This window comes from Podarcis liolepis (genome assembly GCF_965112155.1).
Source record: "Podarcis liolepis genome assembly, chromosome: 5".
NCBI lineage: Eukaryota > Metazoa > Chordata > Lepidosauria > Squamata > Lacertidae > Podarcis > Podarcis liolepis.
In genome coordinates this window covers 62,365,701-62,389,907 of record NC_139556.1, presented here as the reverse complement: position 1 = coordinate 62,389,907, position 24,207 = coordinate 62,365,701, and the positions used below count along the sequence as shown (strand labels likewise).

The 24,207-nt window shown below is 40.9% G+C and overlaps 3 protein-coding genes across 22 annotated transcripts in view; 1 reads left to right on the top strand and 2 right to left on the bottom strand.

Moving 5' to 3' along the window:
- The window catches only part of KLHL6 (kelch like family member 6), a 118,258-nt gene that overhangs the window by 8,397 nt on the left and 85,654 nt on the right, over window positions 1-24,207 (bottom strand). The window lies entirely within an intron of this gene.
- ARHGEF4 (Rho guanine nucleotide exchange factor 4) overlaps window positions 1-24,207 on the bottom strand; it is a 156,600-nt gene that overhangs the window by 106,119 nt on the left and 26,274 nt on the right. For 2 of the 8 annotated variants that reach the window (XM_083505745.1, XM_083505746.1), the window contains exon 1: window positions 4,279-4,987. The exons of 5 other annotated variants lie outside the window; for them this stretch is intronic. In XM_083505745.1, coding sequence (XP_083361871.1) covers window positions 4,279-4,899 — 621 coding nt within the window. In that variant the 5' untranslated portion in view covers window positions 4,900-4,987. Of the gene's footprint in view, window positions 1-4,278; window positions 4,988-6,860; window positions 7,002-24,207 lie in introns of those variants that run through there. One more of the 8 variants, XM_083505751.1, reaches the window with a different exon arrangement.
- Window positions 6,988-24,207, top strand: part of GPR148 (G protein-coupled receptor 148) — a 97,036-nt gene continuing 79,816 nt past the window's right edge. For 6 of the 13 annotated variants that reach the window (XR_014526819.1, XR_014526820.1, XR_014526823.1 and 3 more), the window contains exons 1-2: window positions 6,988-7,397; window positions 7,488-7,570. Coding sequence is in view for 1 of the 13 variants with exons in the window: in XM_083505764.1 (XP_083361890.1) it covers window positions 7,046-7,127; window positions 7,488-7,570 (165 nt within the window). In the remaining 12 variants the exon portion in view is untranslated. Of the gene's footprint in view, window positions 7,398-7,487; window positions 7,571-11,169; window positions 11,482-24,207 lie in introns of those variants that run through there. The other 7 variants (XR_014526821.1, XR_014526826.1, XR_014526824.1 and 4 more) reach the window with 5 other exon arrangements.

Below are 24,207 nucleotides of genomic sequence, written 5' to 3'. Positions count from 1 at the left end.
TCAGATTTAAATGCACAATGGCACAGCTAAATTAAAATGCCTTCAAATTCTTACTTTAATATATAAAGTGCTTTCTGGGTTGTTGGTATCTGTCTGTCTCAAGAAACCAATAGAGTGCGCCTCTGGGGGTGAAGTCAAACCACTACATTAGCAGCTTTCCTGGTATGTAAAAGCATTTCTAAACCACTTAATATTTTTACACTCTCTAGGCAGTGTACACTATAAATATGCATTTTATCCCCAGTGCAAATTCTTTTGGTGATATCCAATCTTAACAATATTCAGTGTAGACCAAGTGAAATCAATAGTCTTCACTTAATTCCACTGATTTCAAAGGGTCTACTAATATTGGATATGCTTTTAAACTAGTGAACACAGATGATCTTGTATGTATTAAAAGAAATATATTTTAACTTGTCTGATGGTTCCTAAAATGTGGGAACTCAATTTGAATTATGGAATGAACATATGTTTTCCTATTCCTACAAGCAGACAAGTTCATAAAAATGTGCATTACTTATTGCTAGCCATCATTTCATGCTACAGAAAAACATAGCCTCTTGGGACTTCTCCTACGGGTGTGACATTTCTAGTACTCAAATGTTAGGAGTGATTCTCTCTGAGAGCACAAAAGCATTAACATTTGAATAAACACAATGTGGGTCAACATGCCATCAGTGCAAAAATGCAAAAGAGTTGAAGCGATTTTATGCTTCCTGCTTCCAATAAGAGACTGTGCCGGTCTAAGGAGAGAGAATTCTAAAGTGTAGCTGCCACAACACTAGAGGCCCAGTTCCTTCATTGTGTGGAATGGACCTCCCGATAAAATGATATCTGCAGGAGGACCTCATCTACAGAGAACAGCGAGTGATTGGCTATGTAAGTGATCCCAGGTTGCATAAGGCATTATATATTTAAAAAAAAAACAGCACTCTGAATTTAGTCTGGTAGCTAATTAGCAGCCAGTGAAATTCTTTCAACAGTGGAGTTGCATGTTGGTGATATTCTGCCTCAGTGAGCAGTCGAGCCACAGCATTTTGCAACAGCTACAGCTTCCAAACCTCAAGAGCGGTCCTAAGTAGAACACATTGCAATAATCCAGCCTGCACATGGTGGTGGTCAGGCTATCGTGGTCCATCACTACCATAGTTTTGTTTCCTTCCCATGGGCCTAGCCAAGGGGAGGCAGCTGCCCCCCTAAAGTAAAACAATAGAAATACTTAACTGACCAATCACATCAGTTCTACCCCCCCCAAAGTCCTGACCTCCCTAACAAAGTCCTGCCCCCCGCAAAAAAATCCTGGCTACGCCCATCCTTCCCCACTACCCTCACCTCAGTGGAATATATGCCTAGCAATGCAAGGGCTCTCTTTAAGGATAACATCTTGCACTGTAGTCTCTGGACCTCCTTGGCCCATAGGAAATGCAGAACCCACTTTCATTATTTATTAAATTTGTACACAGCCCTTCATCCATAGGTCTCAGGGCAATTCATAGCATAAAAATACAAGATAAAAATACAAAATACACAATAAAAACACGAACAAGAACAAAACAAATCACATTCCACATAGTAAGCTGGTATCACTTGGTTTGGATGTTTCTGTGAATTTCCTTATTTTACAGCAAACATTTCTTTTTTTATCTTTATAAGTGGTATGGTGAAAAATCACTTAATCTAGCTGATGAACCACTGAACATTCATCGCTCAGCACACAGTAAGAAATGTCTTTGTCATGTTTACACCAGTGTTACAGATGGGACCTATGCAAAGAAGGAAGAGAGATGAATGTCTCCCAAAACTCTGGGAGCAGGAAGTGAGCACATACTATGGAAAAACTGGTATACATGTTCCTTTGGAGGAAACACCAGTGAAAGTGCGCCAAACATGTGTGTCAGCCCCAAGAGGGCATCTGTTCCTTTAATAAGCACCAAGAAAGAAGAGTGTCATTGGGTGCAGCATTTTCCCTTCAGTGCTGAAGTGGAAAAAGAAGCCACGCTTTATTGAAACTTTGCTTCTGTGCAGCACTTACAGAAGCCCTCACAGGATTTGGACCTGATAAGGATTAAGGATTTTACAATCTCCTTTTCCCGCTCTCTTGGCTTTTCCACTACTACCACTCTGAAGATTTGTTTCAAGGAGGAAGAAGTTGGCAGTTGCCTTGGAAACTGGGATGTTCTGTAACTCAGAAGTGATGGGGGGCATAAAGCAGTACCTAAGCAGCCACCAAGAGTTTCTTCGCCTCCATCTGCTTCAGTCACTGTTGAAGAACGACCAATTGGAAAGGGAAATGGTAGCCTCTGGCAGCATTGAGGCCACAAATACACAAACACCGAGGAGAAAGCACACAACCCATGACAGCAGTCCCCTCTTCATATCAGTCATTGAAAGAACACACTAACAAAATCACATGAGATGGGCAGCATTTGACTTTTTAGCAAGGCCACCCAGAGCAGGACGATATACAAGAAGAACCTGTCTGGTCACGCCTGCATTTGATGATCCTTCCACATGAATGATGTACCGAGAAAAGCAGTTTCTTCCTCAGCTACTGGCTTGTTTGCAGTCTTGACTTTCTCAATGCAAGCAAGGAGTAGGTGTAAGTGATTCAGTCATGCAGCCTCCACAAATTCCAGACTTCAGCATCATCTCGTAGGGCAGGAGGTTCCAAAGACTGTCACACAATCAACAGCCCAGTTTTTATTTGACAGGAATTAGTGGGTGGGGGGCAAAAATAACCAAACACTGCTGTACATCATATATCGATCAACTAGATTCATGCCACGTATCCGGCACTCACACTTTCAAGGAAAGGAAAAATCAGCTCTTGCAGGGAGGAAAAAAGATGAGAAATAGGATAGCCATAGTGCAACAAGAAATACTGTTGTCAAAGCAGCATACTGAAAAGTAACTTCTAATGGAAATGTCTAAATCTATAATCATTCCTGACCACTGGTCCTGTTAGCTAGGGATGATGGGAGTTGTAGTCCCAAAACATCTGGAGGGCGAGTTTGCCTATGCCTGCTATAACCCTACATGCATTGAACTAAGCAGGAAGTTGACAAGTTTGTAGTGCAGTTTGATTTCCAATACAACAGTAAGCAAAGCTCAGGAACTGAAATTTTCTTAAAAGTTGTGCCTCTAATCAGATACATTCTGAAGAGCTAAAGTAAAATTTCACATCTTTTGGCTTTTCATCACTTTCTTTGACATTTTTTCCTAGAAATGCTAGGGGGTTTGTTGCCTTTCATAGGTAGAAGAATCACTGAAGTGACAGGAGAAGCTGTATGTACCAAGTATCTTCATGGTACACAACTACATAAAGTACTATTGCTAACTCCATGTCAAGAGCTGACAACACAAGTTCTGTGACTGATCAGGAAGAGGATAGGAAACCTGTGGGCCTCCAAAAATTGTTAGACTACACCTTCCATCATCCCTGACCAATGGTCATGCTAGCTGAAACTGATGATACTTGGGAGTCCAGCAACATCTGGTGGACCACAGGTTCCCCAATTCTGGTAGCATCATTTCTGTTCATATAATCATCTCACACTGAAGAACAGAAGAAGACCCTAGTGTGTCAGGCCCGTGACCCATCGAGTCCAACATCCTGTTCTCGCAGTGGCCAAACACATGCCCATAGGACGCCAGCAAGCAGGACCCAAGCACACTTCCCACTAGTACCATTATCTCATCCTATAAGTTATCTTTTATAAACAAAATACATTAGGAAACAAATCTTAAAACAAGTTCAAATGTTAGAAGAACTGAGGATCAACAAGATTAGCTTTTTAAAAAGCAGATGTTGAGAGGGGAGTGGATTTGCCCATTTACCACAAAATTCTGGAAACAAATTATATGATGAATAAATAAATTATTGGATGTTCCTCTTCCTGCAGATCTTAAAATTATATGATCAATTTATCTGAATAATGTAAAACAGGAAGGATTGCTTTGTGTATAGTCCTCAGCTAAAATGTTGATAACAAAGCTCTGAAAATAAAATAACTCATCCATCAGTGATCAATTAAAGTCTGTGAAATCGCAAACACAATGAATCTATAAGACAACATTTTTAAAAGGGTTGATAGCAAATTTGAAAGAGCAAAAATCCTTAGCCAAACTATTACACAACTCTAGAATGATAAAGCTGCTGGTAATCTCTTGCTTTGTAAATTCTTTGAGTTTTATCAAATTTATTTTACATGCTTTTCTCTGTGGTAAAACATGATAATAGAACACACAAGTGCATCATTGATGCATTTCAGAACATACCATCTTGCCTGGAACCTTAGATAGCTTCACACTGTGGCAATGCTGGAAATTGTGAGTTTTCTTTCTGCCCAGATGGCATTTAGTTCCATGTGAAGGCATCACTTTTTCTTTCCTTTGGTACAAAGATCCATAACTCTTATAGCCCTTCTTTTCCCCATTCTTATTGTCAATGATTTGACGCTCCCATAGCTCTATTGCCGCTGTTATCTTATTGGGTGCTGTTTTAAATGCCGCCTCCATTTGTGACCCCAGCTCCACAGCCTTCGCCAGAGTTAGAGAATCTATTTGCAAAAATAGGGTCTCCCTAATTCGCCAGTCTTCTGCTTTCTCGATCAGCTGGTCAAGCACCAGCTCATCCTGCAGAGGCCCAAAATCACAGCCTGATGCCAAATCCCACAGTGCAGAGGCAAAACTCATAAAGGTCTCCCCAGGAAGTTGCTCCCGCTGCCGGAAACAGAGCCTCTGGATTCTGTTGAAAACACTTTGCCTTGGTGTGAAGTCTTCCTGGAACTCATCAATAGTCTCAAATAATGCAATGGAGCCCAGCTTTGTCTTCTGATTTCCCCAACCAAAACGGTAGGGAAGTTGGTCCTCCATGTTCTCCCATCCAAATAAACACATGAAGAATTCAAGAGCATTTAGTCCATGTGACTAGGACTTCTCCCCGCTAACGTTTGGGGGGAAATAATAGAAGGAAGAAAGTATACGAGTCCACCATCTTCCAGTCACAGCAATGTAACTGATAGTAAACACACCACTTTGCTTTTCTAATTAGCAGGTAGGCTTAGTCAGCTGAGTCACATTCAGACTCTTCCCCATAAACTGACCTGACCTGTAATTTGTCATCTGGACATCTCCGCCTTTTAATTTCTTTGTTTCCTGAACATTGTTCGTAGGCATAAAAATCATTAAAAGTACTTATTAGTGCTTATGAACTCAGAATACTACATTGCCTCAGATTTCCTGGCATCAGAGGCAGATAGCATCCCTCATTCAATCCCAGGTAGACAGAAAACTCATAGTAAAACAATTTCCAGATGCCAAGAGAAATAAACTGGACACAGCAAATCCTAAAGGACCCTCAACAGAACAGAGGCAAATATTAATAAATGGGGTGGCGCATTTGACGGTGTAGTGCGGCTGCTCTTCATGACAGCCCCATAGCCACAATCAAAATAAGCTTTTAAGCAAAGCCCAATGGCTCCAATATCAAACTACCTTTTTTTCACACCGGCACCCCACTTTACTTCACATCCAGCCCGGCGAAGAGTTCCAGTGGACTCCAAAGCTTGCTCAATATTTGGTGGCATTTGATTGGTCATAATAAAGTTTGGGTTTTGGGGTTGTTTTCCCCCTCAAACAAAAGTGGCAGTTTTGCAAATTTGCATGAGCCAGGCATGCAAATTTAACAAACATCTTCCTCTGCTTAGCTTACCTCCTGGGTTCCTTTCTGAGAAGAGTTTATTTATTTGGCATGCAGATAATTGGAAAATAGCATCCCAGTAGATGGTTATCATCCCTGCTGTAAAATAAGTGTCAGTGCTTTATCCCTGACCCATGCCCACTCCGCAACATCACTGAGCACCTTTTTGATTGATTTTTTTGATTTTTTTTATATATTTGGAAACCTACCGTATTTTTTGCACCATAACACTCACTTTTTTCCTCCTAAAAAGTAAGGGGAAATGTCTGTGCGTGTTATGGAGGGAATCCTTACGGGTGGCATGCCTACGGATTTTCCTCCTCTAAAAACTACGTGCGTGTTATGGTCGAGTGCGTGTTATAGAGTGAAAAATACGGTAATTTCCACACTTCAAGTCCTACCCAGTATTTGTAGCTGTGGGTAAGAATGATTACCTGGAAGGCTGCCGAAAATACACGTGAGGAGGCTTGTTTCCTACAGTACTGGGTGTCACTTTTACCACCCACATCATTCATCTAAATATAGCTCAGTCTGAACTGAGCAGGCAGCAATCACAACTGCAGAAATGCAGCAAGCCCACTCTATAATGAGCACCTTCCACAAACTGCCCTGAAAACAAATTAAGCTTTTTGGACATTTGAGCATTTCTGAAACCAGTACCAGATTTACGTATAAGCTAAACAAGCTATAGCTTAGGACCCCACTCTCTTGGGGGGGGGCCCAAAAAAAATTAAAGGGGGGAAAACGGGATGTACATTTCCAAAATATAAGATAAGAAACAAATAAAATAAAACCTACATATAGCAACTGTGTTTTGTGTTGTGTAGGCTCCTATGATGTAAATAATGGGCCCCGCCTGCTCCCTAAAATATCGCTGGTTTGCTCATTTCAACATTCTGCATGGACTGGTTACATGGCAACTTGTCAAATGGCTTTAGATACCTATTAGGTCCATAAAGTACCATATAGCATATATTCAACCCAAAAAACAGTGACAATTTGTTGTTGTCAAAGGACTGCTGGACATATAAAGGGCCCCATTACCTTCAGTAGCTTAGGGCCTCATCAAACCTAAATCCGGCCCTGTCTGAAACATTAAATATGAACACCTGACATGCCCAGCTGATACTTTATTTTATTTTACTCCCTCCTTCCTTACCAGTTACCCAACCTTCTTCAAGTCAAAAAACCTGACTCTTGGGGAAGGGACTAGTTGACAGCTGAGGGCTCCTTTCCTCACTAGGCCTCTCCTTAACTGTAAATACTGTGTGGAACATCACTTCCTGCTGAGGGACCAAGTGACCTGAAGACAAAAAACTATGTCCCACGATCCTTCGGTAGAAAATGGTGTTGCTCAGAGTGTCATTTACTGCCAAGGGTAGCTGCCCTCACCTGTGTAAAAAGGAGTCTGTTACCCTATCCCAAAGTTTGGCTTTTTTTGGCTTGCAGAGATATGAGGCAGCTGACAGGAAAATGACAAAAGCATTTTGAATCCAGGCAGACTCAAAGCAGGCTGTGACCCAACTCCTAGGCCTAAGAGGGCTTTGCATCCTCCATTACAGAGGGCAGCCCTCAGCCTAACAGAGTTCTCTATTTGAAGGATTATTGGGGTCAAGTCTGATAAGATAAAGAAAGATAAAGATAAAGAATCACCTGAGCAGCCGTGCAAGTCACCTGTTTAGTCTTCTCCATTATGGTGAAATATATTGTATTTCTATTTCAAATCTGATGCAATTTGTTCTTCTCTTTTATTCTCTTTTTTGATGAAGCTTTTCCTCTTTTCCAGCAATATGTAACCTGCCACGCTTCTTAGATCGTAATCCCATATGTGTCTACTCAGAAGTGAATCCCATTGAGACATACTCCCAGGTAAGTGCGTATAGGATTGCAAACCTAATGGGCCAGACATTTACAGCAGGTGGAGTCTGCATTACAAACTCCCCACAGTTGCAAGACTCTTGACATCCTTTTGTTGAGCTATGAGCAGCCTCTCTTGAAAGTATAACAGTTTAAAACTCCCGATTCTTTCAAACTTCTTACCATGTAACTTTTGTGGTTCTCTGAATCAATCTGTGCTGATTTTCAGCAATGACTGCCATTATGCAAAGGAAGGGACATGGCTCACTGACAGAGCATCTCCTTCGCATGCAGAAGGTCCCAGATAGGGCTGTGAAAGACTTGGGTCTAAAACTTTGGAGAGTCACTTCCAGCCATTGCAGACAATACTGAGCTATGTGGTGTGACTGTGTATAAGGCAGCTTCCTATGATAAAGTGACTGTATAAATGCTGGTGCTACATTCAGAATTCCATGCGGATCAGCTTTGTCCACACCACTCCAAGAGCAACTACGTGCAAAAACACAAACCAATAGAACCATAACTGCCTTGACATAACTACCACCATATAAGTGCAAATCAGTAAATATGCACCAGTTCAAACTGTGCTTCAGAAAAAGTTATGACAATAGATCCAAGTTTCAGGATTCAGAAGCACAGAATTTAGTTCAGGGAACCACCAAAAGGCCAAAATCTAATGCCTAGACCAAGCTATAGACCCAGTAGTGGCATTTTAGTAAAATTATCAGTTTTACAGCAGTTTAACTTTTGCAGCTTCTCCCAGATAATCCTGGAAATTGTAATTCGCACAAACTCTAAGCTGTCTATCCCTCCCCCACAGAGCTATAGTTCCCTTGCCAGGGTAAGTTGATGATTATATAAACCATTTTAAATTTAGAGCATAGATGTATTCACCATTTTACACAAACACACACTCCTTAATAAATCCCTGAAAAAGAAACATAGAAAATAATAATTATAGTCTACAATTCTACTTGTTAAGGTGTGTTAGAGTAGGATGGAACAACCAAAATTGTCTTAGAAAAACAGGTAATCTTAGCAAAGTAGACCTAGATGACTCACATGGCCTTGTGGGAGCTGGAAAACCATTAAGTCTTATTGCTTCATACTGTAGTAAAGGTGACAGCCATGACCATTCCTAATGCTGTACTTATTTTTCTTACTACAGTCACAGTGCTCACAAATTGCATGCTTGTAAGTTACAATTTGTGGTCCAAAAGCAAGCAAGTTTCTCAAATATGCTGTGGAAGGCATTACATCTACAGCAGAACTGTATCTAACTTCTCAAACAGATCACAATACAGTACGTACTGAAAAATGGTTTTGTAGTAGACACAGTTTACCTCCTAGAATGGGAGTATGGGGTTGTGTGGGAATAAGCTCTGTTCCAATTTTAGGCACGTAGGAAGCTATGGTATATTCTCATTTACAGGCAGGAGTCACCTGAGAACTTATGCATGCAAAGCAGATGTTCTACCACTGAGCTATGGCCCTCAACCTAAATTTTGTTTAAATATGTGAAGGTCAGGAGCCACCATGATCCCAAACCCCACCATTCCACATCTTCAGCAGTTCATGGTCTGGTCAAGGCTAGTCTTCGGATATTCATACCTCATTACAGCAAAATGTATATAATTGACTGGTATAGCTATATCCTTTTTATGACTTCTTTCTGTGCTTAAATTCATTTTGTTCCACGTATGCTCCTGACACTGCTTTGATATCCTGCATCCACTTGAAACGGTTACACTTGTTATACTTGTCTGGATCATGAAGTTACTTTAGCTCCAGGACAATGCTCATAAGGAGTCACCAAATGGCACCGTTTCCTGTCTAACAAAATGAAGGCTCTCTTTTTTCCGATCTGTTATTTTTCTCAGCTGAAACATTGGGTCTTAGATGGTGTAAGCCAATAGTTTTGCTTGAAATTCCATTATTGTGTAGGTATTTCTGCGTTTCCATACAGATTAATTACTGGTAAATCCCATTATATACCACAAGGTATTTAGGAACTGTTTCCAGCAAAAACTAAAGGCATGAATTAAATTAACATTTCTGTGGTAATTTTTAGACCACTTCTGAATGACAACCTATCATACTAGGAAAACTATTTGTCCAGTTAACTGATTATTATTAGTTTATTTTTATTATTCAGTTTATATACTGCCCTTTATCCCACAGCGGTGTACAACATTAAAAACCTAATTTCTATCACATAGTAATAAAAGCAATTAAACAATCACAAGGGGGGGAATCATAATAACAATCCCCCCCACATTTAAAAGGCCATAGCTTGTTTAATGGTCAAAGGCCTGGGTAAAGAGGAATGTTTTCACCTGGCATCAGGCAAGACTCTCTGGGGAGAGCATTCCATAGATAGGGAGCCACCACAGAAAAGGCTCATTCTCGTGTTGTCAACCCCTTGGGGAGGGAGAACATGGAGAAGGGCCTTGGATGACAATCGCAGGATCTGGCTTGGTTTGGATGGAGAGAGGCAGTCCTTAAGGTATTGAGGTCCTGGGCCATATAAAACTTTATAGGTAATCAAATGGCTCTATTATGTCACAGGTTAACTTCTCCCATGGACAGGAGGAACAGATAACTGACAACATGGCGCCTATGATTTGCCATTTGTGGCACATGATAGTTCAAGGGTGGAGATGTGTTTTTCAACCCAAGGGCTGCATTCCTTCATAGCTAACCTTCCAGGGACCCCATGCACACAGAGGGCTGGCCAAAGTCATATCCGCAGCCAGCCAGCCACACCACATTCTTTTCCATACATATTATGCATACCTAATTCAGACTCAACAGCCTATCCACATACTCTCCTTCATTTAGAAAGAAAGCTAAAGGGGAAAAAACCATGGTACTAAGATCCTTTATCCACTCAATATTTTTGTCCCTCTCTGGCCAGCAAAATCTTACTGAAGTTAACATTTCATTAGACTAAGACCGCTTCCATACCATACATTTAAAGCACTACAGTACTGTACTACTTTAACAGTCATGGCTTTATCCAAAGCATCCTGGGAACTGTAGCTTGTTAAGGGTACTGAGAGTTGTTAGGAGAGCCCTTTTCTGACAGAAACACCATTCCCAGAGTTCCATCTCTAGCTCTGTCAGGAGATTAGGGATTTCCTAAAAACCCTCAGCATGATGCAATTACATTAACAAAATATCTGTGCCGGTCTCTGCAGCAAAAATGATAAATCTAGCAACTGTTTCTCATACTATTTTGTTGACCGAAAGGGGCTTTGCAAGGTTTGCAACCAAGTCCAAAGAACGATGGAAGCTTATCTCTGCTGCCCATTTCTGGAGCTTCACAAACAATGTTTACTAAATCAGATTTTGGCAATGTGTCTCTCGGGGGGGGGGGTATGCCCTAGATATGTCACTGAATCTGTCTTAGATTGACATTACTCCTGGCTACTTGTTTGCATGAGTTTTTGAAGTTTTTCTGGGACATTTTTCAGAGTAATATCATATTCCTACTTGCAACAGCTCTGGTTTCTCTAACGATTGCATGCATTATTCTCTGAAAGCACAAATTCTGCAGATACCATGCTGAATTGCGTGTGTTTCATTCTATTCTCTTATTTGCTTGTCAGTGTTCACAAAACAAAGGAAAAGTGCAATAAGAAAATACAAAAGTTGAGATACAACAACGACAAAGGTTCTCACTTTGGCAGCACATATACAAAAAATAAAAATGGAACAATACAGAGAAGATTAGCATGGCCCCTGCGCAAGGATGACACACAAATTCATGAAGCGTTCTATATTAAAAAACAACAACAACAAAGAGAAAGTTGTTTAAATTTGCATCATCATCTTTATTACAGCCACAGACCTGCATATGTTAAAATAGAAACGCACAGTAATTTAGGAAATAAAACAGATAAAATGGGTAAAATGAGTGACTCAAAAAAGGGGAGATGCATTTAAGAGAGACTTAAAATCAGCTAGAGGGTTAAGAGCAAGCAGTTGCAAAAGTAACTGTAGAAGGGAGGGTCTTGCGTATGAACCTTCAGTTTAGGTCTGGTGTGTGACCCAAACCATTCTTTGGTGAATGTCAATTATGGCAGCGCAAATCTGAATGCTGAGTATATTACATCTGGGTTTGCATCTTGAAGTAGCAAGGAGGTATAAAGTTGCTCTGTCCATCCAGGGAATTTGTATAGTATTGGCAGGATGGACCTGACTCGTATATCTGTATAATATTGGTAGTAGAAGAAGACATGTTCAGTAGTTTCTAGTTGCCCTGAGCCACAGTGGCATTTCCTCTCCTCATACGGTACCTTCCTAAAATGGCCTTCCTGGATAGCTGAGGGGAGGGCCTGGCATCGGGCCAAAGTGAAGGCCCTTCATTGTTTTGGTATTTCTGGGTTGGTTATATATGGCATTTGGGAATTAAGGTATCTTTTGGTTGCACTGAGAAAAAAAAAAATTGGCATCTGGCTAGATTTACTTGGCATTCTATAACTTCCATACACTGTTTAATGGGGTTTTTGTTTTTACTTTTTCGTATCCCATGTCAAGTAAAATTTGTGGGGTAAAACCTAGGGTTGTTGTTTTGTTTAGCACTGATCATTTCCAAGTAATTCAGAAGTCGTCCTTTATAATTAGGGGAGCAAGGCCATACAGGAAGAAGGATAGACTCAGCCAGTAATTAAGTGTGGTAAGCCACACTCTAGCCTCAGTTCTTACAAGTCCAGTTTCTAGGTGTAGGGTTCCACTGGAAACGTTTTTGGGCACATGTAGGACTGATCTTAGAAATTTAGATTGTACCAGTTCCAGTGTTGCACAGTTGGGGGGCAGTTGAGCACAATATAGCAGCCTCAAACTTTGCCTTTGTGCAATATAGACTTTGCCTCAAACAATTTGAAGGCTGCAGATATCATGTGGCCACCTTTGGTCCTGAGATATTTGAGTCTGGCCATTGAAATAAATTGAAATAAGCCTTCTGGAGCAGTAAAATGCAGTATACTTATGGTATTTCTTCTACTAAAGGAATCTCAACTCTACCTGGTGATGCCAAACATTGAAACTAGGACTGCAACAATGGAAGAAGTCCGTTTCCTTCCCGCCCTGGTTATACTTCCCAAGGGCATGTGATTGGCCACTGCACTGTGGAAATCAGGAAGCTGGATTAGACAGACTAGTGTCTGGTCCAGCAGGGCTCATAATGTCCCCTCACTCTTTTTCATATTCTTTTCCTCCTTCCTCCGCTCCTTCTCTCCCCAAGGGACCTTTTCTGAAAAGCAAGCTGGGAAGGAATGGCAGCTTCCAGGTTACAATATTGTGGTCCTTCAGTTTACCTATGGAGGTGGCCTGGTTCACATGAGCTGTCTTCATCACACAGAGAGTTTAATTCCTCCAGAAAGCCAACTCTCATTGACCACAGCCAGCATGACTAATGGCCAGGGGTGATGGGAATTGTAGTTCAGCAACGACTGGATGGCCACAGATTCCCCACTCCTGACTTAACTCACTAACTTAACTTTTCAAGTGCACCTCTCAGGCTACAATCCCCTGCACATTCACTTGGAATATGCCCTATTAAATACACTTTAAGAGTAAATATTACAGAATGGGGGTTACAATATGTACTTTAGATGTACTTTTGTACGCCTGGTAAAAGTACATCTGAAACCCTGTGATATATTATTACCGTAACTGCTAACACTACAACCAACCTTATGTTCCCAAATAAAATATAGTGATCTCTCACATTTTTAGATGCAGATTAAAAGCTGTCTGGGTTTGGTTTGGACAGCCTATGTCGCCTGATAATTATAGGTGGAGAGGTAGAGGACACTGTCATGAAATCCACTTACACTACCATGGGTGTCTGCAGGAATTTTTCCAGGGAGGAGTACAAAGTAAAACACTGAAACACTGAAAGGTGGAACAGGCTGGTTTCCTGCAAAAGATTGTGAAGAATAATGCCTATACATTTTGCCTCCTATATTAGGTTCCATAAATGCTAGAAACTTACTCTTTTTTTTTAACAGAAAGAAAGAAGGAAAGAAAGAAAACTATGGATCTGGAAGATATTATTCATAATATTTATTGAATATTTATACTTCCTTTCATTAGAAGATCACATCGTGGTTTACAGCACAAAAAGACAAAATGAAAATACAAAATATATACCATCATAATAAGAACAAACAAAAAAATACACACACCCCAAACACATTTAAAATGCCATAGATTGTTTAATCAGCCTAAAGACATGTTGTGAAGGTGCCAGGCAAGCCTCCCTGGGGAAAGCATTCCACAAACAGGGAGCCACCACAGAAAAGGCCTGTTCTTTGCACTTTCACATTAATGACTGGTTGAGAACACACACAAAACAACAACTCTAAATGAGCATTATCCATACATCCTTTTTATTATGCATTCATGATTATCTGTGCTCATGAAGGTCAGGGAGGCTATATGTGGTAATGTTTTCAATACTGTTTGCACCTGCAAATGTTTTGGGGTGGACATACTGCTTCATATCCAATCAGTGCACATTCCATAACTTCCTGCTAAAAACCCTGTAGCTCTTTATTGTCTTGTTTATTTTTTGAACCACTTTTGTCACATGATAGTGCAGTTATCCCTCCAGAGGGCAATAATGCGATAACATGGGGGAATATCACAGGACAAGTAACAAAGCGAAATGATGTGTGGACAATCAAACACCAATTCCCTGTTATTGCATCAGTGACATGTTGCAGAATACACCCAGTCTGGAGGGGCCTTCAGTCGTCTTCCTCCTCCTTTTGCTCCTGTTCTTTGGCCTCTCTGTGTCTTACCCACGTGGCCAAAGGGAGTACTGAAATTATCCAGGCTAACCTTTTACATAGCACAATTAATGCAGAGCATCAAAGCACGCAAACTCTTTCAGCAATACCTGTCATGTCCCAATTGCTGGCCTGCAAATTAAAGGATGTAGGGTGATTATCTGATCTGGTGAAGAAAGAAGTCAGTCTTCCATGCCTTACCACACCTCAAGAACTGGAAATAAGTAGGCCAAAGTACTGTCTGTAGGTATTAAGATTCCTATCTACCTTCTCTTGCTTGCATCAATCACTCTGCTTCCGTTGAGTCAGTTCCCTTGTTTGTGACTTATTTTTAGAAAGCAAAGAAAGCCAGGTAGCAGACTGAACGCATTTAGCTCCAGAAATGGGGAGTCTGCAAGGAGCAGAGTTTGATTGCTGCATATGCTGCTTTTTGGACAGTTCCTCCCACAGCAGTTTACACTGAGGTTAAAAAAACACAATCTATAAAGATGCAATAAAACAGCAAGAGGCAGAGCAGCAACAATATTAAAAGGTAAATAAAAGGAAAACCAGATTAAACAAGTAACATGTTAAAAGGACTGGGCAAATAAGAAGCACTGTAACTGGTGCTGAAGATATCAGGCCCTCCCTGACCAGAGCATTCCAGAGAAGGGTGTTGGCTAAGTTCTCCTGAACCGGCCTCAGAAAAAAACTTCCGGGGCTTATAAAAGCCCACCACAAAGGAAACTGGAGCAGGTGAAGAATTGCCAACTGCTTTGGCAGTCAACTGCTTTGCAAAGATTAAGCCACACCTTTGTCAGCCATCTCTTGGATTGCGGGGACTTCAGGTGCCAAACATCTCCAAACTGGTCCTGCGAAATGTGATGGAGCAAGATCATTCCATCCCATTGCATACAGAAGATTTTAGGAAGAAGATTTCAAGCATTGTTTTTGGCTGCTATCAAACCCGCCTCAAACAATTAAGAAATAGAGAAACTTCTCAGATGAAGAAATCAGCTAGGTAAACTTCTCAGGGACTTACCGGTAACTAGAAAGGGCATTTAAAAGTACTCAAGGTGATTAGACATACATAGGCCTACAAAACTTGTGAACCACCAAACTGAACTCTGCCCACCAATGAGATATGAGAGCCCACCACAGGATTAGCAAACCTCCCAGGTGTGTTTTTTTCTTTCTACCCCAAACTGCAAAATCATAGGGGTTGTCAAGCTATAACTTGCAACCTATCAAGTCAAGCACAGCCACAAGGCAATCACATATTCTGGTTGCTTTTGAGTTATTATTTTTTTGTGATTTTTACTTAATTTTTGTGATTGATTTTAAGGAATTATATGGTAGATAGAATGTGCAAACTGCTTTGTTTGCCCTTTGCTGGAATGATAGCTTAGATTTTTTTTACAGTAATTTAATATAGGTAGGCAATTAATATGGTCATATTAATCTATGTAATATAATTATTATATTATATAATTAATTAATATAAGTAATTAATATAAGTAACATTAATAAAGGTGGGAAATTTGAGGGGAGGTTGCAGATGCTGTCAATGTGATCCTGTGGATATCTATTGAGAAGTATTCCTCATTGAGTTCAATGGTACCTACTCCTAGGATATATCAAGTATTGCAGCCTAAAAACACTTCTCAGTCACTTCCCATTAGGGTTTAAAGAAAAAAATGGAGGAACGTGGTTAATACATCATGTAATAATTGGAATTTGCTCATTCAACAATAAAAATCCAGCTACTTAGTAAATATTAACATTAGAGCATTAAAGCACAGGTTAGTGTGACACCATCAGGCACATGTGGGAATTACAAAACCTGATTTGACTGAGAGCAGCCTTCCATCTGTAACCTCCAAAACTAGCAGGCAAATAAGTACCAAGGCTGTACTACTTTACTGTCATTTGATCAACTGTAGTGTCAATGCCAGGGTTACATGGATGTTAGACCAAGCTCCACAAGACAGATAAGTCAGAACAGAAGTGTAGGACTCTGTTGATGATATTCTGCACACCACCCCAGTCTCCAAGTGCTGAGAGATTCCAAGGGTTCCAGGCGCTTAGACAGGATTTGCGTTTCATTTGGAATGATGGACCATGGATGGAGACGGTGGTATCTTTATGATATATGGTTTATTTACACATATATACAACCTCAGCCTGCGATAGAGGGGTTCACAGCATTAACACCCCAAAAGTGTCTTGTTTCTGAAGCCTTGGATACAGACAGAAATCAAACATTGCTTAGACTCTCTCCAGTTGAGGAAGGGGGTCACACAAATCCACTTTCCTTTGTTTCCCTTCATGGCCCATCACCAAGTCTATCACCTCCACACAGGAAGCTAGCCTGACTTATATTTTAACATTTGCTAGATCCAGGGGTTAGGAGGGGCTCTTGCATATAGCCTACTTCCCTCCACCCCAAACTCGTAATAATATTAATCTATTAATCTAACTCATCCAATTCTGATTTCATGCAGATTTTCTAACTGTGCCCTAATACACAAAGGTTTTGGCAGGAAATATTGATAAGCATTCAGAAAGTAATGGGATGTAACATTCTTTCTAACCCCCAAAAGATTATATCGAGTTTATTTAAAAACAACAGGGAAACAGTAGATTTAGTTTAGAACTATTAATTTTCTGTCAGTTTCACAAATATTTACAGCTGCTAACTTAAGTACCCTTAAATGCCCCCACCATGTTAACTTATTTTTTCCAATAACAGACTGATAAGTCTAATGAGATGAAAGTGTATTTGCTTATACATTCTTGGAATAATAATTCTGAAGACAAGTTGCAACCATACCATTTTTCTATGGTATGTTTGTGTTGGCTTTTCTTTTTCTTGTTCAGATTTTTTCAGTATTAGATCACCATTATTCTATAATCATTGCTTTGGATATTTTTGCATTCTTACACTTTTGTAAGTTAGACAAACATAGATAAGGGTTATTTTTTAGTACTGAAATGCCATTATTTGCATAGCAACCTATTGCCAGACTTGGAATTTGTCCAAACAAGTTTTGAAAATGCTGACTATATTCTTTCACAGCATTTTTCCCCTTAAGGAAGGCACAGAACATGCAGTTTGGGGGAGGGAGGGGTGATTATGAAATAAGTGGGTCATTTATGGTGTCGTATAGAGGCAGGGGGGAGGGAATCTAGAAATCAAAAACCATGAACATTTCTGAAACACCCCATAAAAGCAAAACTTTGATGTTTTCAAGCCACACCTAAATTGCATATTTCTACGAGATACTCCCAGACAGGTTAAATAGCAAAGATTTACCCTGTTTTGCAGTTACTTGCAAAATTCATTAAAACAAATTAACCGAATGTAACTGAATTTGTGCACGGCATGCCACCTGGGTTCACTAGGATGTGCAAAACATGTTTACTCTCATACCAGTTAAATGAAAGCGCAGGCTCCACCCACCAGCATTTCCCGTAGCACCTGTCACTGTCTACCATGGAACAAGGATTAGGTAAAGGTAAAGGGACCCCTGACCATTAGGTCCAGTCGCGGACGACACTGGGGTTGCAGCGCTCATCTTGCTTTATTGGCCAAGAGAGCCGGCATACAGCTTCTGGGTCATGTGGCCAGCATGACTAAGCCACTTCTGGTGAACCAGAGCAGCGCACGGAAACGCCGTTTACCTTCACTCCGGAGCGGTACCTATTTATCTATTTGCACTTTGGCGTGCTTTCGAACTGCTAGGTTGGCAGGAGCAGGAACCGAACAACGGGAGATCACCCCATCGCAGAGATTTGAACCACCTATCTTCTGATTGACAAGCCCTAGGCTCTGTGGTTTAACCCACAGCGCCACCCTTGTCCACGTAAGAAGGATTAAATGACCCCAAAACAGAATACTGTACTTCCCAAATGTTTTCTGTGGATTGTTCTTTATTGAAATGCACAGAAATAGGTTTTAATTGCAAAAAGGATCTGAAACAGATACCATTCAGCATTGTATAATTATGTGATTATAGTGTATTGATTTCCAGTTACTTTATATTAGGTGCTTAACAACTTCATTGGCAGGCAGGTTGCTGTCAGCAGTTTCTGCCTGATATTTCACCACTCAATCACAACATCTGATGAGGTTGCAACTCCAAGAAGGTGGGGTCCTAGGTACTAGTTATGATGCTTCTTCCCTTTCTATCCTAGTTTAGGATAGAAACCACAGGCTAAACGCCACAGTTTAGCCTGTGGAGGACACCTCCCCACGTTGCAAACTCACACACAAGCACACTGTTTTGTTCTTTCCCAGAGACCTAGGATATAGCTCACAGCAGCACCCTGTTCTTTGTTTAGCCCTACCAAAAGGTTATGTAGGCTACTGCTATCCATGTCTGGACAGCCAGTGTATTTGAACCCTTGATACTTGACTACAGGTGTGTGTTGCTACTTTCTGCTGCGCTCCCTTTGAGTTCAAAGGATTAGTAGGTTTAGGATGGTGTTCAATTTGCAGCTTGCCCCTGGACACCACGAGGCATATTTTGAATGGCTATGCACAGTTATGTAGCAATTGGTGACCCAACCCATGTTGATTCTTCCCTACATACAAAATGCTAGTGCCTTCTCTTCTACCCTCGCCCCCCCCCAGCCCATAACTACCTATCCAGAAAATAAACACTGCTCAATGCATATGAGATGCAACTATTCTGTAAGCACCACAAGAATGAACATAGGAAGTTCCCTTAGAGTGAACCAGGAAGAGCTTTCTGACAGTAAGAGCTGTTCAACAGTGGAATGGACTACCCCAGGAGGCTGTGGACTCTCCTTCCTTGGAGGTTTTTAAGCAGAGGTTGGATGGGATCTGTCAAGGATGCTTTAGTTGAGATTCCTGCATTTCAGGGGGCTAAATCAGATGACCCTTTGGGTCCCACCTCTATGATTCTTTGAATCAAATGCAATGGTCCAGCTAATTCAAAATTGTCTACACTGACTGGCAGAAGCTTTCCAAGGTTTCAGCAGGGAGTCTTTCCCAGCCTTGTCTGGAGATCCTGGGGATTGAACTTATTGCATGCAAAGCAGCTCCACTTCCACTAAGCTACAGCTCTTCCCCTCCATTGTGGAATTCAGTATTCCGTCAATCATTTAAGGATTTTTTTAAAAAGGCAATTTATGGTCAGTTCACTAACACACCTGCGTAAGAAGCAAGTACAGACAAGCTCCAAAAGAATAAATGAACACAGTGTACTGTGTTGAGAAGTAGCCGGCGGTTGTAATTCCGTTGCAAAACAAAAACAAAAATACAACCCAGTGGTGAGTCTTGTCACATTTATTGTGGCATACGTTTTGTGGACCAAAGTCCACTTCATCAGATGCATGATAATGTTGTTCTCCATTGGCAGGGGTACTGTTTATGGATGCAAGGGGGGAATCTGTAAACAAGTTAAAATGGCAAAGACATGCATAAAGTACAATATGTGACAATTCAGTTAAATTTCAGCATTAATTTGAATTGTGTCACAAACTATTTTTTGCATGTCTTGTTTGCCATTTTAACCCCACTGTTTATAGTGTTTCAGTTTTCTCAGCACAGTTTGTTTTTGAGCTCAGTGGAACTAAGGCTACAACCCTAAAGATGGTAGGATTGCTTTTTTCTTTTTCTTTTCTTTTATTGATTTTCCTGTGCCTGGAACGGTAGCTAGATGATCGTAACTTTAGCAGGCTGCACATACTAAATGGGGTCTACAGAATGTATGGGAAAGTATCTCTGGTGGGGGGGACACATCATGGTTCTTCTGGGGTTGTCTGGCCACCTTTTGTGTTGAAGAGAGAATTTGGGCAAAGGTCCCACTTTTTCATCTCTGTATGGGCAAGCTGAGCCTGCGGAAAGCAGCTCAGTCATCTTTTACATCTGGTCACCCGCTAGGTGAAGCTGTGATCCTCAAACCTACTTACCCAGCAGCAACTGTATTAGGAGTGAATAGGATTTACTCCCAGCTAATTGAATTAAGGATCAGAAGGCATGGCTGTGGTTCTAAAAGGACAGACTATCAGGATTCTCCCAGGGCACCTCCATTCTTTCCAGAATAAATTGATAACAGCCAAATATTACATTAGTGTGGATAAAGCCTGTACATTTAACGAAACAGAAATAAGAAGTATTGATATGTCACATTGCCTCTGACTGTGCTTTAAATAGCTGCATGACAGGCAGAATTTCTACAGGTGTGGAATTTTCCTAGCTCATCAGTGCAGTGATGGGGAGAACTGATGCTTTTGATTTTCTACTGCCATGCAGTTCTTAAAGGCATAGAACTTCTATCAGGAACAAAAGACAAGAGGCTACATTTAGATGTAGACTGATCAGGATGTCAGTCCGGCTGTAACTAAGTTAGTTTCATATTAATGTATGTCCTGATAATAGCAGTCTTTGAATTTTGATTCATTTTCTAACTGACACAATGTTTATGTAACTGACAAATAAGAGGTCAAGCCTTGGTATCAGCCTAGTAAAGGTGCCTGCAGATTATTAGCTGGAATTAGCTAAGTAAAGCTGTGTTAGTGGGAGAACAATAGAAACACTGTTCAGTGTAATCAGGTCAGACTCTGGGAGGGCTCCTGTACCCTTAGCAATTGCAATAAAGTGAGAATTTCATGTGGTGCAGCTTCTCCCATCATTGCTGCACCACGATGGGAAAAGTTGCAAAAAATTAAAAAAAACAAACCTCCCTTCTGTGAAACTCTTATAAGTACAGGAACCCCCTCAGGGTCTCAACCTGGCAGCTAGGGAGGGGAAATGTTTATTGCAATATTACTGCTGTATTTGATTTTGGTTTTGCACTCAGAAATTATATTAACAAAGAGTTGCTTGAAGGACTCTGGGTGCTGGCCCATAACACAAATGCTCCCATGCTAATTTAGATGCATAAACGCCTCTGAGCAAATTAAGATGCTGGGTGGTTGGGGTCTTGCCAGCATGGCACTTTGAAGTGTGTCTAGCTGCCCTCCTAAGCCAAGCAAGAAAAAAAGAAGTTTTTTCAAGAAGGGAGAGAGAGGAGCAGGAAATGCGAGCCTGACTCAAAATGGCCTGGGCTCAGCCCCCTCTGGGCACTCTCTGAGCATGCCCCTGAATGTTAATGAATGGGTCCCTGAAGGTAGTGAGCTCTGAAGGTTTCGGTCTCTGAATCCAAAAAGCTTGTTAAAGAAATGACAGTGCTTCACGGAAGGATTTTTGCACCTCCATTTCTCTCGGAACCACTCTGAACACATTTCAGTAACTAACATGCGTCTTTCGATGGCCACTCCAAGCTGATTCTTTCAAATAATTTATGCTTGAGGTCCTGCCCCATGAGACACACCCAGGTGAAACCAGTTTTCTCTAAGGCTCCACACCCTTCAATTTCACCTTAACAATTAAGCAGAGAGAGAGAAAATCTCAAGCAGATGTCCCAATATGCTGCAAAGTATAAATAACCCATAAAACAGCCTCCCTGCTCTGCATCGAATGCACAACTTCAGCCGCAAAACAGATTTAACTAATCTACAAAGGAAACTATTCACATAAAAGCCTCACATCAGCCATTAATGTTGTCAGGAGATCAAACCCTCCCAATTCCCACGGCCTGGTGGGCCATATGCAACACTCGGCTACACAGTGGCATAATGTAACTCCATAAAAGGAGAAGATTAATATTCATATGGCATTTAATTAGATTAAACTGCTAAGCAGCAATTCATAGGTTGGCAGGTGTTGGTTCCCTCTGCACTCGACTAGATAGCTAGATAGCACAGATTACAATTAGTGCTATTTTGGGCTCCATTTCTTTGAGAGGTCAACCAGAGCATAATCTAGTGATCCTCTGTTTAGTCATTGTTACGCTTGCCATTTTATTCTGGCAGTGCTCCTGTGCTGTTAACAACTCTGGAGGCTAGAAATCTGATTTTAAAAAGCAACTGCTAATCTTGTAAGGATGGAGGGGATATTTTAAAACAAATTGACCTAATTCACCGATTCCACGCTTAGGTGCAAATTAGAACGCAGCTATCAGTTCCTCAAATTTTGCAATGCTGTTTTGGTTTAAATGAAAACACACAAAAATGCATATTTCACATTTAAAAAGTGTAAAAAATTGATATTTTAAGGGAAACTCAAAAGTATACATAAATGTGTGTTTTAGGGAGTTGGATTGCATAAAATGTGTATGAGATGCATACAGTTTAATGGGAATCTTCTGCAAAAAGAAAAAAGAAAAGAAAAGAAAAGATCAGGACAAAACAGACATATGATTGAGAAATAATGTAAGGTCTCAAATACAAAACTGACCCCCAAAAAACCAAAACAGAAATAAGCTGATCTAGCCCCGTATAATTTTGCCAGGATGCCAAACTCTATATCAGATAACAAATCCATTCTTGGGCAGTACAGTGGCACCTCAGGTTAAGAACTTAATTCGTTCTGGAGGTCCGTTCTTAACCTAAAACTGTTCTTAACCTGAAGCACCACTTTAGATAATGGGGCCTCCCGCTGCCGCTGCACGATTTCTGTTCTCACCCTGAAGCAAAGTTCTTTATGAGGGGCTATTATGAGGTACTATTTCTAGGGTAGCAGAGTCTGCAACCTGAAGCATCTGTAACCCAAAGTACCACTGTATAACACTAGAACTTTTGGGAGATTGAGGCTGATAAAAGCAAGTCCTTGTTCACATCACATAGTTAAAGTATGGAACTTGGCCCCACAGGAGGCAGTCATGTTCACCATCTTGGGTGTCTTTAAAAGAGAATTTGACAAGCTCATTGAGGATAAGGCTCTCAGTGGTTTTTAGGCATTATGGGCCCTATTAACTACAGACCCCAAAATTTGGGATCCTCTCCAAACCTGTGCCAAAGTTTTGCAGTTTCAATGCTCAGTTTGTGTGGCACTACAAAATGCCGGGCTTTTGCTGCAAAACAACTACAACAATTTGGCACCAGTTTGGAGGGGACCCTAAAATTTGGGGTTCATAGTTAATATACGACCCCCATGTTTGAGGTATCAGTTGCTCAGTTTGTGGGGCACTGCTAAACACTCCCCCAAAACTGCAAAACTTTGGCACGGGTTTGGAGAGGATCCCAAATTTAGGGGTTCGTAGTTAATTTTCCTGGTGTTATGGTTATGTACTGCCTTCATGGTGAGAGGCAGCAATACTTTTAAATACTAGTTGTTGGAAACCACAGGAAGGGAAAGTTCTCTTGTGCTCAAGTCCTGTTTGCATGTTTCCCACAGGCATTTGCTTGGTCACTGTGAGAACAGGATGCTGGACTAGATGGGCCATTGGCCTAATCCTACAGGCTCTTTTATTTTCTTTGTTTAACAGCAGATGCATTAAATACACATCGCCTGAATATTTTACCCACACCCAATCCCACTGGAAGAGCAGAACCTAGGTCAGTTTATTGGATGTTTGCTTTTGCAACTGGCAGAATTAAGTACTGATGCATTAGAATAGGTTGTTACAAACAAACCAAGTTCAAACATTAAGAACATCTTGGAGAAGCCTTTCAGTCTTCAAAGGTTTCTTGCACTATGAGGCAAAGCTTGCACAGGTCCAAGCATCAACTACATCAACAGAGTATTATTGTTTAGTTGAGATTACAGCTGTTGTAACATGTGATTTCAGCAATGATTTCAATTACCCAGGAGGACGAACATCTGGTGCATGCCGTTACTTCAGAGCTGTACGATCCTGTCCAAGCAATATTTACCAGGGCTCAGTAGACTCAGAAGAAGAAAACAAACATGTTAAGTAGAGAAGCTCTTCATAAATTTTGGATTAATTGGAGTACAATAACAATTGCTCGCAGCAAAAGGCAGCTCTCCTGGTTGTCCTGTTGCCTGCTGAGGCTGTG